Below are 12,731 nucleotides of genomic sequence, written 5' to 3' on the forward strand. Positions count from 1 at the left end.
TGGGCTGTTCCCGGTCTGCAGTGGTCAGTATCTATCTATCAAAAGTGCTCCAAGGAAGGACCAGTGGAGAACCGGCCACATGGTCATGGGCGGCCAAGGCTCATTGATGCAGGTGGGGAGCGAAGGCTGGCCCGTGTGGTCCGATCAAACAGACGAGCTACTGGACCTCAAATTGCTCCAGAAGTTAATGCTGGTTCTGACAGAAAGGTGTCAGAATACACAGACCAGCTCAGTTTGTTGTGTATGGGGCGGAATAACCGCAGACCAGTCAGGGTGCCCATGCTGACCCCTGACCCCGTTGAAAGCACCAACAGTGGCACGTGAGCATCAGAACTGGACCATGGAGCAATGGAAGAAGGTTGCCTGGTCTGAGGAATCACGTTTTCTTTTACATCATGTGGATGTCTCGACTGGTCAGGGCTGTTTTGGCATCAAAAGGAGGACCAACACAATATTAGGTCATAATGTTATGCCTGATAGGTGTATATACATATATCACAGAATAGTACGTACCTTCTAAAAATGTTTTGAAGTATTTTACAACGTTTGGGTGAGACATCTGAGAGTAATTAAGAAGGACAAACAACAGCTTTCAGATTTGTGTGAGAATATCAGGGTCATATTTCACTCTAATATCAAAAGATAAAAACAAGAAGTTATATTTTGCCTAAAGAAAATTCTGCCTATTTCAGGGTCAAGTTGTCTTGTTTTAATAGTGATATTATTTGCATGACAATAAATCACATTTAAACCCCCAAATTATGTAAAATGCAGCAATGCTATAGTCCTAATCGTCCTTTAAACACACCATGTTTTGTTTAAGTAGAAATTATAAATAACTACTTATAAGTATACAGATATTATGTAAATAAAATGAGAATCTGAGACGGTAATGTGAATTGAATTAAGAGGAAAATGCGCTTAATTGTCATGAAAACAATGTTACGGAGCAAACAAATTTTTTGATGAACGCCACAATATTCCTCATTATAATAATTAATATGCATAATAAAGGGGCGGGGCCTGGTTGAGTGAGTTAGTAGTGTGTTGAATCTGGCGGTTATAGTAAGTGGCGGGACATTTCCCAAACATGCTCAAAGCGCTTGAGCAATCACAACACACTGCTCCAGCAGACCAATCAGAGCATATTGTGCTTTTCAGAAGGAGGGGCTTCATAGAGACAGGAACTAAACAGAAGGCGTTTCTCAATGTCAAGGAAGGATCCTCGGAAGCCAGAATTCTAAGGATGCTACGTCATCGACATCCGACGAAGGACTGTTCCAATGTCGAGGATCCTCGGAATTCAACCAAGGACTGAGTCCTTCGTTCGAAAAATATGTCATATACAGAAAAGGATGCATATGAGTAGCCTTCGCGCACTTCGCGTTCTCAAATCACCCACAATCCTATGCGCGCAGCTTTGCTATCAGACGTTCCCGGAGTCGGACTCGGACCGTGAACGGGGCAAGTATGCTTGTATCGGGGTTTGTAGATGGGAAGGAAGGAGGCGGGAACCGGCAAACGTTCAACAACTTTATAATAGCCCCCTCACGGGCGACTGCCCGCACACACATAATAAAACATAAACAAACCATAACATAAAGTCCAGGCCTAGTCCTCTCTCGTCTTCCATGCTCCTCCAATTATACTCCCGTCACTGCCGTGAGCCGAGACCGGTGTGGCGGCGATCAGCTGCCGCTCATTATCACTCCACCGGCCGGCTCTCACGGTCCCTCACCTCGCTGCTTGCCACAATGTTTTTATTTACGTTACCAAACATTTGTTATAACTGTAGTAAATATAAGTAAAGTTTAACGTTTAAATACCGGTACAAAATAATACTGTATTGATATTTAAAAAATACAAATAACGTTATTGATGGCCAACGGACCTTTTCACTGACGTAATGACGCAATGACGTGCACTTGCTAGCCTGTTCCATTTACGTGTTCTCCGAATGCTAAAGAGGAGCCTCGCCTAGCCTCTGAAGGAAGTGACTTGGAAGGATCCGTCCTTCCAAGGAAGCATCCTTGACATTGAGAAACGCCTTGAGTGTTACTAACAGACTTGGAAGAGAGGAGCCGCAACAATGGAGAATATGGAGAAAATAATCAATATTCAAGCATGAAAACCTTTTCTAGTAGAACACAAAAACAACATCAAGAGTGGCGTTTTTTTAATGTATGATCTGTGACTTTCATCACTATGACCACCTGGGGGACGTCAGAGAGGTTTCTAAATGAGAATGCATTATTCACCTGTTCTTTAATGATGGTCAGCTCAGAGACAATCTTCTCAGCGCTGCTGTCTCTGGATCGCTTGTCCTTGCCAAAGGCCGGACTGTGAAAGTTGACCTCTTTTAGTGCCAAAGCGTTCTGTCCGCTCTGCTTACGGACCTTTGAGTGAAATACAACTGTGAATGGCACAATTCAATTAACTAACACAGTACAAATAAACTGCACAGATCACCTTCACCTTAAACACGCTGCCAAAGGCACCGCTGCCCAGATGCTCCAAAACCGCATAACCATTGATCACTCTCAAAGGAGGTCGGTTCTGGTTCACCGTCTCGATGCTTTCCTTGAGAACATCTAACTCCTCCTCCTACACATAAACACAGTCATAATGTCAACATGCCAGAGAGAAAATATTAGAGAGTTTTGACTAGTTTAGTGCCAAAGTCTCCATAAATATCATTGCTTTAGAGAAGCAGATTGGTCAGTGTAATTCACCACAAGGATCTTCAGTATCTTACTGTTAAAAGTGCGATTTTCTTCTGCAGTGGTTCATACGCAGCAATGTCTCTTACATAGTGTCCGACATCAATAAACATCGCAAACAACTCCGGAGAAAACAGTCTGGAAAAAGCAAACAGATACAAAACATATGAATCATAAATTAAAAACAAATAGCATTCACGAATGGATTTATTTCAACAAGAACAACAACAAAAATTATTATTAAAGCTGCACTCTGTAAATTTCGCCTCTTTGTTGCCATCTCTGTTTGAAACCTGCAATTGCAGTTATTTGTGGAATTATCATCTTTCATTATCGCTCTGGCACAGATGTCTGGCGGAGATGAATCTAATGTTTTGAGGAGTGTGTGTGTGACTGTCATTCATTCACTACACCGGTGTGGAGACTGTACTTCAGATTCTACATCTTGAAGTACGACCAAAATAAGCATTTTCCCCGCAAAATGTCATGTGAACAAGTGAGTAACATGTCTGCCACTATTGTTCTGACCAACTGAGAATTATAAAAAAAAATATATATATAAAAAAAAAATCACACTACCAGCAGTGATTAAATTAACGATCGCTTAGCTCACATCACATCAAACCGTGCATTATTATTATTATTGTTATACTTTGTTCTCAATTTGTTAATATTAACAACATCAGCTTTGCGTGACTGATTTAGTGTGTAATAGAACCTGTAGATTTCATTTTCTGTACAGTCTAATCTTCTGCTTTTGACTACGGGTGAATCGCCAGTTGTCACTGATGATTGACGTTTGGACCAATTTGGATTACAATCCATCATCAAAATGACTAGTTTAATTATTCCAGCTGCTCTGAGAAAAGGCTATAAATGATCCGCCACCTGCAGCATCCTCACATGTCACAGCCTACTAGCTGGACTCCTTGATCACTGGGATCAACGATCAAGTCAGTTAGAAATACCAAGAGTTCACTCAAAGCAAGGAGAGTCCGCATTTAGTTATTATGCCAGCCGTAGCTGGAACCAGCTTCCTGAACAGATCAGATGTGCTCCTGTGATCTGTTTAGTTGTCCATTTACTGAATAAGCCACTGCATGTCCCACTGAGTGCACCTTATCTTATCTATGCATTATCTTTTTATTATTTTATAACTGTTTTAGTTTACCTTTTTTCTTGGTTATTGTTATTTTATATGTTCATTTGAGTTAAATAAGATGAGTGAAAACTGGGTTTGATGGAAATAGCAAGTTTGACAAAAAGGTTTGAGTATGTTAAAAAATCTGTGGAAAGGTATGATGAGTGAAAATTAGTTTAACAAGAAGGTTCTTGAGTAAAAATCAGGGAATAGTGATTGAAATGGATGCTATGAACGTGTTTGAGAAAGAAATGAGAAATTAGAGGTGATCTTATTAAGATGGTACATGTATGTAGACTGTAAACTGAAGGATGTTTTACGTAGAGACTGAATGTAATTGGATATATAATTCGGTCTATTTATTTTGTTGTTGTTTATTTTTATTTCAGACCACTATTGTCTATTTGACCATTTTATTTTATTTTTAATTCTCTTTACAACTGTTTTAATTATCCTTGTTATTATTTTAATTCTTACACATGGCATTCTTATTTCTCATGCATGTGTTATCGCTTTTTTAATTCATTTCTATGTAAAGCACTTTAAATTGCAATTGGGTATGAAATGTGCTATACAAATAAACTTGCCTTGCCTTATGTTTACAAACGTGATGTAATGACGCAAAGACGAACGCAGAAATCCACCAGCACCACTCAAATTATAACACATTATTACAAGCTTACCGTTGTGAATCTGGTTAACGTAAGGAGATAGTTTTGAACACTGGCTGGTTATGTACTTGCTCAATTGATTTTAGATCGTTTTTAACCAGAACAAATTAAAGACTGCAGCTTTAAATAAAAAGTTTAATACATTTCTATAAAATAAATACAACAGAAATAAAATACCTTTTAAAGTGATGTCTATTGCGTTCCATACTAAAAAGGAATCGTAGGGCCCTGAAAGCGTAACACTTTAGAAAATAAGGAGCAACATTAATATCTGCATTTCAGGTGTCACTTATGGGAAATGAAGATACATTTTTAAGTTGCAAATGTAATGAATGCAATTCAAATATGCTTATTAGTTTCTCAAAGAACCATAATCCATCTTTGAATACCGTATTGTACATTTATAAAAAGCTTAAAAGTGAGCAGTTTCTGTAGCCTTTTATGTATATAAACAGTACTAGTAGCACTATTAATAATAATAATATAATACAGTATATTTCATATGTGAGGTTATTCACTAGATTGACATACCTGTAAAGATTTTGCTTGAGGTTCTTTAAAGCTTTGCGGCAAAATCAATTTGCCTATTATGTACACACCGTTCTCCTAAAACAGAATGAATGCATGTAGAGAATGCATTAATTAATTAATTGCAAGCACTGATGTCTTCGATTCACGAGAGAAGCATCTGGCAGAGAAAGAGAAGTGGACTACCTGCACCACGTTATGTGCTGTCGTATCATCCAAAACAAGCTCTGTGATCGCTGCACAGCATGCTGGAAACAGGGACAGGAGACAGTGCTTTCATTAACTGTTAAAGTTCAAGACAATGCCTAATGAACTGGCAACACCTTACATTAAGGTCTCATTAAAAATATATAGATTTTTCCGATATGTATCGATACTGAAATTACTGAAACAGTCAATGCTAATTTTTTGCTCAGAATCCATACACCAATATCAGCTGCTCTTTCTTGATCTCTCTTCTGTCAGTTGACACATACAGTATATCTCACAATTTGGCCTTTATAACACGCAAAGGAAAAAGTCAGAATTGTGAATAAAAAGATGCAATTAGCCAACCTTTTTTATTTTATTATTTTGTGGCAGAAACAAGCTTCCATAAAGCTCTAATAAGCCATGTACACTCAGAAAAAAGTCTTCAAAAACTGCATCTAAGGATATAACGGCTTGTCACTTAAAGTACCCTTAAAAGGACATCTTTGTACCTTTTTTTACCCTTAAAGGTGCATATTAGTACCATAGAGCAGCAACGTGTACCTTAAAGGGGGGGGTGAAACACTCAGTTTCAGTCAATCTCATGTCAATCTTGAGCACCTATAGAGTAGTATTGCATCCTTATCTCCGAAAAGTCTTTAGTTTTATTAAACTTATAAAAGAAAGATAGGCTGTACCGAGTCTTTCCGGAAAAAACTGAGCGCCTAGAGGCGTATCGTGTGGGCGGAGCTAAAGAATGACCCAAAGTGGTGACGTCCTCAAGCGTGGAGAAACCCATGGCTATCGATCGGATTCAGCTAATACGTGATCCAGAATCAGGCAGAAATAAATTGAACAGGAGAAACAGCAACAGCAGGACGTCTGTCTCTGTGGTATGGACTGTATTTAGTGGCCTGTCAACATTGGTGTGTCTTTACTCGCAGTTTATGAGGACATGATTCGGTTTATGGACTATTGTATGCGACTAAACCTTAGCAGTAGCAAGCAAAACGGTTTTGCACATCAGACTAGTGTAACGTTATACAGAACAGCAATGGAGTCCGTTAGCGCATTTGAATGACGAAGCACGCGATCGTGTTGTTTACTGATGTTTACTCACGCGACGATAGCCAACAGCACAGACATTTGAAGCAGTTTTACTCACCGAACGTGAACCTTTATCGCTGGGACCGCTCCGTTAAAAACACACTTCTTTGGTATGATTTGGTGAAGTCCTGTGACAGCATTGACCGTGGAAATCCGCAATGTTGTGAAGCTTCCCGTCATTTCTGCGTTCAAATCGGTTCAAATGCAGCGCTGCCTTCCCAGAATGCTGTGCTGAAGCGTTGAAGTCGCTTTTTGTCACCCATAGGAATAAAGTGGACCGCGGCGCAGACAGAAGTGTTCACGGACGACTGGATCTGCAGCTGAGTGAGTGTATGGGCGTGCATTTACTCTCTCACTCTGGTGACACGCGTGCACACCCTACCGGGAGAAGAGCCCGTACGGCCCATACAAGGACCTTCCAACCCGTTGACGTCAAGCCGACCCATACTCGAAAAAAACTCTCCGAAACTTGTGAGAAACCGGAAGGAGTATTTTTGACCAATAAATACTCCATCAAACGTCTAACGTTAGTTTTTGAAACTTTGTCTATGTTTAGGATGGGAATCCAAGTCTTTAACAGTGTAAAAAGCTCAGTATGCATGAAACAGCATTTCACCCCCCCTTTAAGGTACTACTATGGACCTTTTAGGGGTAAAAAAGGTACAAAGATGTCCTTTTAAAGGGGGGGTGAAATGCTGTTTCATGCATACTGAGCTTTTTACGCTGTTAAAGACTTGGAATCCCATCCTAAACATAGACAAAGTTTCAAAAGTTAAGGTGGACGTTTGATGGGAGTATTTCTTTGTCAAAAATACTACTTCCGGTTAGTCATAAGTTTCGGCAAGTTTTTTGCGATCATGCGTCCCCTTTGACGTTAATGGGGTCGGAATTTCCTTGTATGGGCCTTACGGACAATTCTACCAGAAGCGCGTGAGAGAGAGAGAGGGAGAGAGCGAAAGTAACAGGCTACGCCCATCAAAGCGCTGGCTTGTAGGCAGCGCTGCACAGGTGATGTGCACATAACAATGTCACCAAAAAAGTGCGTTTTTGGTTGCCAGACCAAGACAGTCCTGCACAGATTCCCCAAAACCCCGCGTTAAGGCAACAGTGGATGGAATTTGCTTTTCCGGATCAGCAACTGAGTTGCGCGAATGTTTATATCTGTTCGCTGCATTTCGGTGCTGACTGTTTCATAAACAAGGCCCAGCTCGACGCCGGATTTTCCCGATCGCCTAATGCTGAATGATGGAGCAGTCCCAACGTTAGAACCGCAGGCGGTGAGTGAGACTGCTTCAAATGTCTGTGTTTTTGCCTATGCTCGTAGCCCAAACATGATCACGTATAGTTAATTGATCAATGGAGCATGCGATGTGTAGTGCGTGTACATTTGTTTAGCTGGCCACTATATGTGTAACTTTATGTTTGTGTATTGTAAAAGCACTCCAAACAACAATACACAAAGAGGGGGGAAATATGTTGAACTAAATAAGCGCGCTTCTTCATTCAAATGCGCTACTATTCCGTGTCTTTCTATGTAAACACTAACTTAACCTGTCTACACAAACCACGCGTAAACACACAAACACACGTGCACAACTGCACTTCCCACATGTACACCTTCAAAGACAAAAATACGACGATATAATTCAAGTATAAATATGTAAATAACACAAGCCGCTAAGCATATTATATAGTTAGTGTATAACTTGTACCACATAGAGACGTCCTGCTCTAGTCGTTTTTGCTGCTGCTCCTGTTCAACTGCAGCCTCTGGGTCTGATTCCGGATCATAGATGTATGGCTGTATCTGATTAAAAGCCATATTTTTATTTTGAATAAAGTTTTTTTCCCGCTGTTAGGGATGACACAGCTTTACGACGCACTCGACTCAACACAATAGCAGCGGCGCGCACACGTCATTATTTAGCTCCGCTCACACGACACGCCCCCACCCGCTCGGCTTTTTTCGGAAAGACTCGGAACAGCGCATCTTTCTTATATAATTATAAAAAAAATAAAGACTTTTCGGAGATATGCAGGATGCAATGCTACTCTATAGGTACTCAAGATTGACATGACACTGACTGAAACTGAGTGTTTCACCCCCCCTTTAAGGCTACTGCACCAGAGACAAGCTGTTGTACCACTAGTTTTGCACATGAGAGTGTATATTATTTAATTTAATCACATAACCAATAGTAAGCGCTACTAAAAGAGTTAATAAATAAAACAATTAACTTCAGTCTTTTCCTGTGCATCCTCACCTGCCTGCAGGTTGACTGTGTTTTCTGCTGTCTCTTGAGGGCTCACCTCCGCTGACATGTGCTGTCTGTGTATCCTGCCTGCTGCATTGGCGCTGGAAAGCGTATCTATGGTGGAGCGATCAGACACGTACACTCGTTCTCTGGAACAAACAGTTTTGCATGACTTAAAGTGTATTTAAAGCTCAGCCAAACGTGAGCCAACTGCGTTGACTTTAACAACTGGGACAAATAGTTCATAATTAGTTGTCGCATTTAACAAATATGCAAAGCCTGTTCTTAGTAATTAACTATCCCCCAAAAGAGCCACTAAAAGCAGGAAAGGGCTACCATTAGATTAGACTGTTTATTGCTTGGATTAAAAAAAAAAAAAAGCAATGGCCAAAAGACCCATATCCCTTATAACAAACTTTTCTGCATTAATTTATAGACAAACTGATCTATAAATGAACATGCATCCCAGGACATTGTGTGTATGTGTACATACTGTCTTGTGTAGTGTGTCTCTTGTATTTTGGTTTATGCATCTTTTATGATAGAACCAACAGTTCATGTAACCTCACCTATACAATGCTTGGTGTCTATAAACTGTAACATTGAAGATCTGAATGATCGTGTATATGATATATTGATACCTCTGCAACATATTAACATTACAAGAATCTTTAATAGTTTCGTCATCAGCAACAATAAATTGAGCATATGAAGAAAATTCCTGGAATGTTTTTCTTCAAAAACCTTAAAGGTGCACTATGTCAAAAAAATTTCAGTTAAATATCTCAAAAACACTAAGCCAGTGTTATATATTATGTTCAATTGAGTACTTACAATATCCCAAATGTTTCCAACTTTTTATAAATCGTGAGAGAATTGCTATTTTAACCAATGGACCAGGACGTGTGAGGGCGTGGCCTGTCAATGGCGTCCTTTCTGTGTTACCCTCGGTTTCTGGTTTTATTTGGCAGAATCGCTTTAGGCCCAGTCCACACGAAGCCAGAGCTTTCCCAATCCGATCTTTTTTTTTTTTTCTCGTTTCAAGAAATATCTGCATCCACACGAGATTACCGAAACCAACTAAAAACGATGTAGTTTGTATGCCAGGCCAGTGTGTGGCGCTGTAATTCTGCCACAGAAATACACTAAAAACGGAGAAGAAGAGTTGTGGCTAGAAGGGGTATAGCAGTGGTCGGAGGTGAGGCAAAATCTCACAAAAAAATAACAATAAATACATTTGCTACTTAACATGTGTTTTATTAATGCCTACACCTACCCCAACCTAAAACATACCCTTACAATAATGCGGATACGGTAATTAAATGACGCAATATTGATGTGCGCATGCCCAGTGCCCGTAGTTGTATCCCTTAACTCTTTCACCGTGCTGGACATAGTGTGATGACATCACCGTTTCAGAAAATATACGGATTCGCTGTACACACGAAAATGGAAGATGATCGTTTTCAGATTTATCTGCTTTGGGACCCGGTTTCAAAAAATATCGGATTCATGCTTCCAAAACGCCGGATCCGTGTGGACGAAACCCTGATACGGTACAAAATGTATACGTATACAGCTAACTGCGTCTCCGTGTGGGCGGGGTCTTACGCTCCCTCCAGTGTGAACAAATGTCACAGCGGCCAGTAACGTCAGAACATCATCTCCACACACTCAGATGTGTCTAATATGATCAACAGCTGCGTTCCCCGCGGGTGATTAAATGATCAGGACATTTTTATTATGAACTACTCCTTTAAGCACAGTTGGCTCAATGACCACTAAAAGGAGATGCTTAATTATTAAAGGGTTAGTTCACCCAAAAATACACCTGTAAGACCTCCGTTCAACACCCGTAAGACCTCCGTTCATCTTCTTCCTGAAGCTTCAGAGCGTAATGAATCAGTGTATTGATTCATGATTCGGATCGAGTGACAAACCGCCAAACTGCTGAAATCACGTGACTTTGCCGATCCAGATCGCTGATTCGATTCACCGATTAAGCGAAGCAGTGTTTTGAAATTGGCCATCACTACATAAGTCATTATTTCGGGGGTTTTTGCACACAAAAAATATTTTCGTCACTTCACCACCGCTGTAGTGAGATGGGCTTTGTGACGACGTCTTTAGTGCCTTTATGGGTCTTGAGAGAGGAAATGACATTGGTGTCAATGAAGGCCTTTCTGAGCCATCGGATTTCAACACTAATATCTTCATCTGTGTCTGAAGATGAACAAAGGTCTGACGGGTGTTGAATGATATGATGGTGAGGAATTAATGACAGAATTTTAATTTTTGGGTGAACTAACTCTTTAACATCTCCTCTTTGAGCTATTTTGCTACAAGACCAACCCGTGCAAGATTCGCAGCAGTTGTTGCACGCCGCCCCACGCCCGGATCTCAGCGCTGGTGTCTGGATCCTGACACAGCTGCACAATCACCCAGACCGCGCTCCACAGCAGCTTAACGTGCTCCGAGTGCAGAAGGCTGAGCAGAACCGGCACACCGTCACACTGACGCAGATGCTCCCTGATGCACTGCACGGAGCACAGCAACCTCAGCAGCTCCGCGCTCAACCTGAGAGGATACACACATGGAGAAATACACCAATATCAAAATTAATTCAGATTTAAAGGCAAGTGTGTAACTTATGTGCCTCGCCAGTGCACCACACAAAATGTATGTTTATTCGAACCAGTATTGTGTCAGGCTGTTTAACCAATTGCCTTGACTATACAAATGATGTATCTATATTATACTACAGGGCTGTTGAAAGCTTGAATCTTATTGGCGGACGAACGTTTTAAGGTGTGCAATTATTTTCAGGGAAACGCAAAAAGTAGTTCCAGCAGGATTTGACCGCATTACAGTTCCATATCACAAATGATTTCAGTTATTTCAAAGGTCCTTACAGCTGACAACAGCAACAAAAAAAAAAACTAAACACATAGCGACACTGACCACGCAAAGAAATATAACAAACAATAGGATAAAAACCACACATTATTTGCATGTTTTTTTTTTTTTTTTGGCCACAAAATTACTTTTTATTATGTGCAGAAAGCACATGCTCTTTTTCTCCTACTCAAACACACACACTCACATACAGTACAGACACACACTCACACACACTGGTGGATTTTGTCTCAGTTTCTTCATGTAATCCCAGAAGGACTCGATGATGGTGAGATCAGATCTCCGTGGGATCAAACAGCTGTTGTCAGACTCCTTCGGCATTCAAAAGCTTCACGTATTTCCAATAACACTGTTTGCAAATTGAACATATCCAGAGGTAGCCTGACAAGCCAGACCCACATCGAGATGTTTGGTCTGGAAACTCACCATTGACAGCTCAATCCGAGGGGCGGATAAACGGTCGTCTTTTAAACTCCCTCTGTACGCGATAGGATAGCGCTACAACCAACCAGAGCAACGAAGGTGAAGCAGAGCTTGTTGACAGATTAAACATTCGCCGTATCCGGTCGGCTAAACTCCGAACACATCTTCCCTTTTTAAGAATGACTTCAGTGCCGTTCTTTGTTCTTTTCTTCTGCCAGTCTTCCAGAGTCGCGGTCAAAGCTGATTCGAATGACCGCAGTCCGCCAGTTTCTGTGTTTACTAGAAGCACGCAAATGCAACTCTGGCATCATTATGTTAAGCCCCGCCCCCACCGACTCTATACACAATGTGATTGGACCGTCAAGACTTTGGCGTTTACAGCTCAGAAGGGTATTGAGAGTTGCAAGACGACACTCACGGGCAGATTAGATTTGCTGTCGCTAGGGTGCGTCTAGATTTCTAGGCTAATCCAGAGGCTACTAAAAAACAAATCAATGTGGGTCAAAATCAAATCACTCTGCACATGTGCAAATAACAATAATTACATAAAGGTATATAAATGTATCAACAGTCACAAATAAATCAACAAAACAACATTCATCAACTCACAGAAAAACTGCAAAAGATAAATAAAGTTATAAAAACATATAAAAACACCCCAAGTTGTCAAACGAGCCTCTACTTACCTCTTCGATAACAAGTCATATTCTTGTAGTACAACTAGAATACGCTCCACAACAGACAGCTCTCCAATCTTCTCTTTGCATTCTTGGCTAAATGA

The 12,731-nt window shown here is 40.6% G+C and overlaps 1 protein-coding gene across 1 annotated transcript in view; it reads right to left on the reverse strand.

The window, feature by feature from the left end:
* Positions 1-12,731, reverse strand: part of nek10 (NIMA-related kinase 10) — a 33,461-nt gene that overhangs the window by 13,722 nt on the left and 7,008 nt on the right. Inside the window, exons 11-20 of the mRNA XM_067449495.1 lie at positions 12,637-12,723; positions 10,964-11,188; positions 8,621-8,760; positions 5,247-5,308; positions 5,064-5,138; positions 4,710-4,774; positions 2,756-2,858; positions 2,476-2,604; positions 2,259-2,396; positions 514-559 (exon numbers count right to left, since the gene is read on the reverse strand). Coding sequence (XP_067305596.1) covers positions 514-559; positions 2,259-2,396; positions 2,476-2,604; positions 2,756-2,858; positions 4,710-4,774; positions 5,064-5,138; positions 5,247-5,308; positions 8,621-8,760; positions 10,964-11,188; positions 12,637-12,723 — 1,070 coding nt within the window. The remainder of the gene's footprint in view (positions 1-513; positions 560-2,258; positions 2,397-2,475; positions 2,605-2,755; positions 2,859-4,709; positions 4,775-5,063; positions 5,139-5,246; positions 5,309-8,620; positions 8,761-10,963; positions 11,189-12,636; positions 12,724-12,731) is intronic.

This window comes from Pseudorasbora parva, chromosome 7, assembly GCF_024679245.1.
Source record: "Pseudorasbora parva isolate DD20220531a chromosome 7, ASM2467924v1, whole genome shotgun sequence".
NCBI lineage: Eukaryota > Metazoa > Chordata > Actinopteri > Cypriniformes > Gobionidae > Pseudorasbora > Pseudorasbora parva.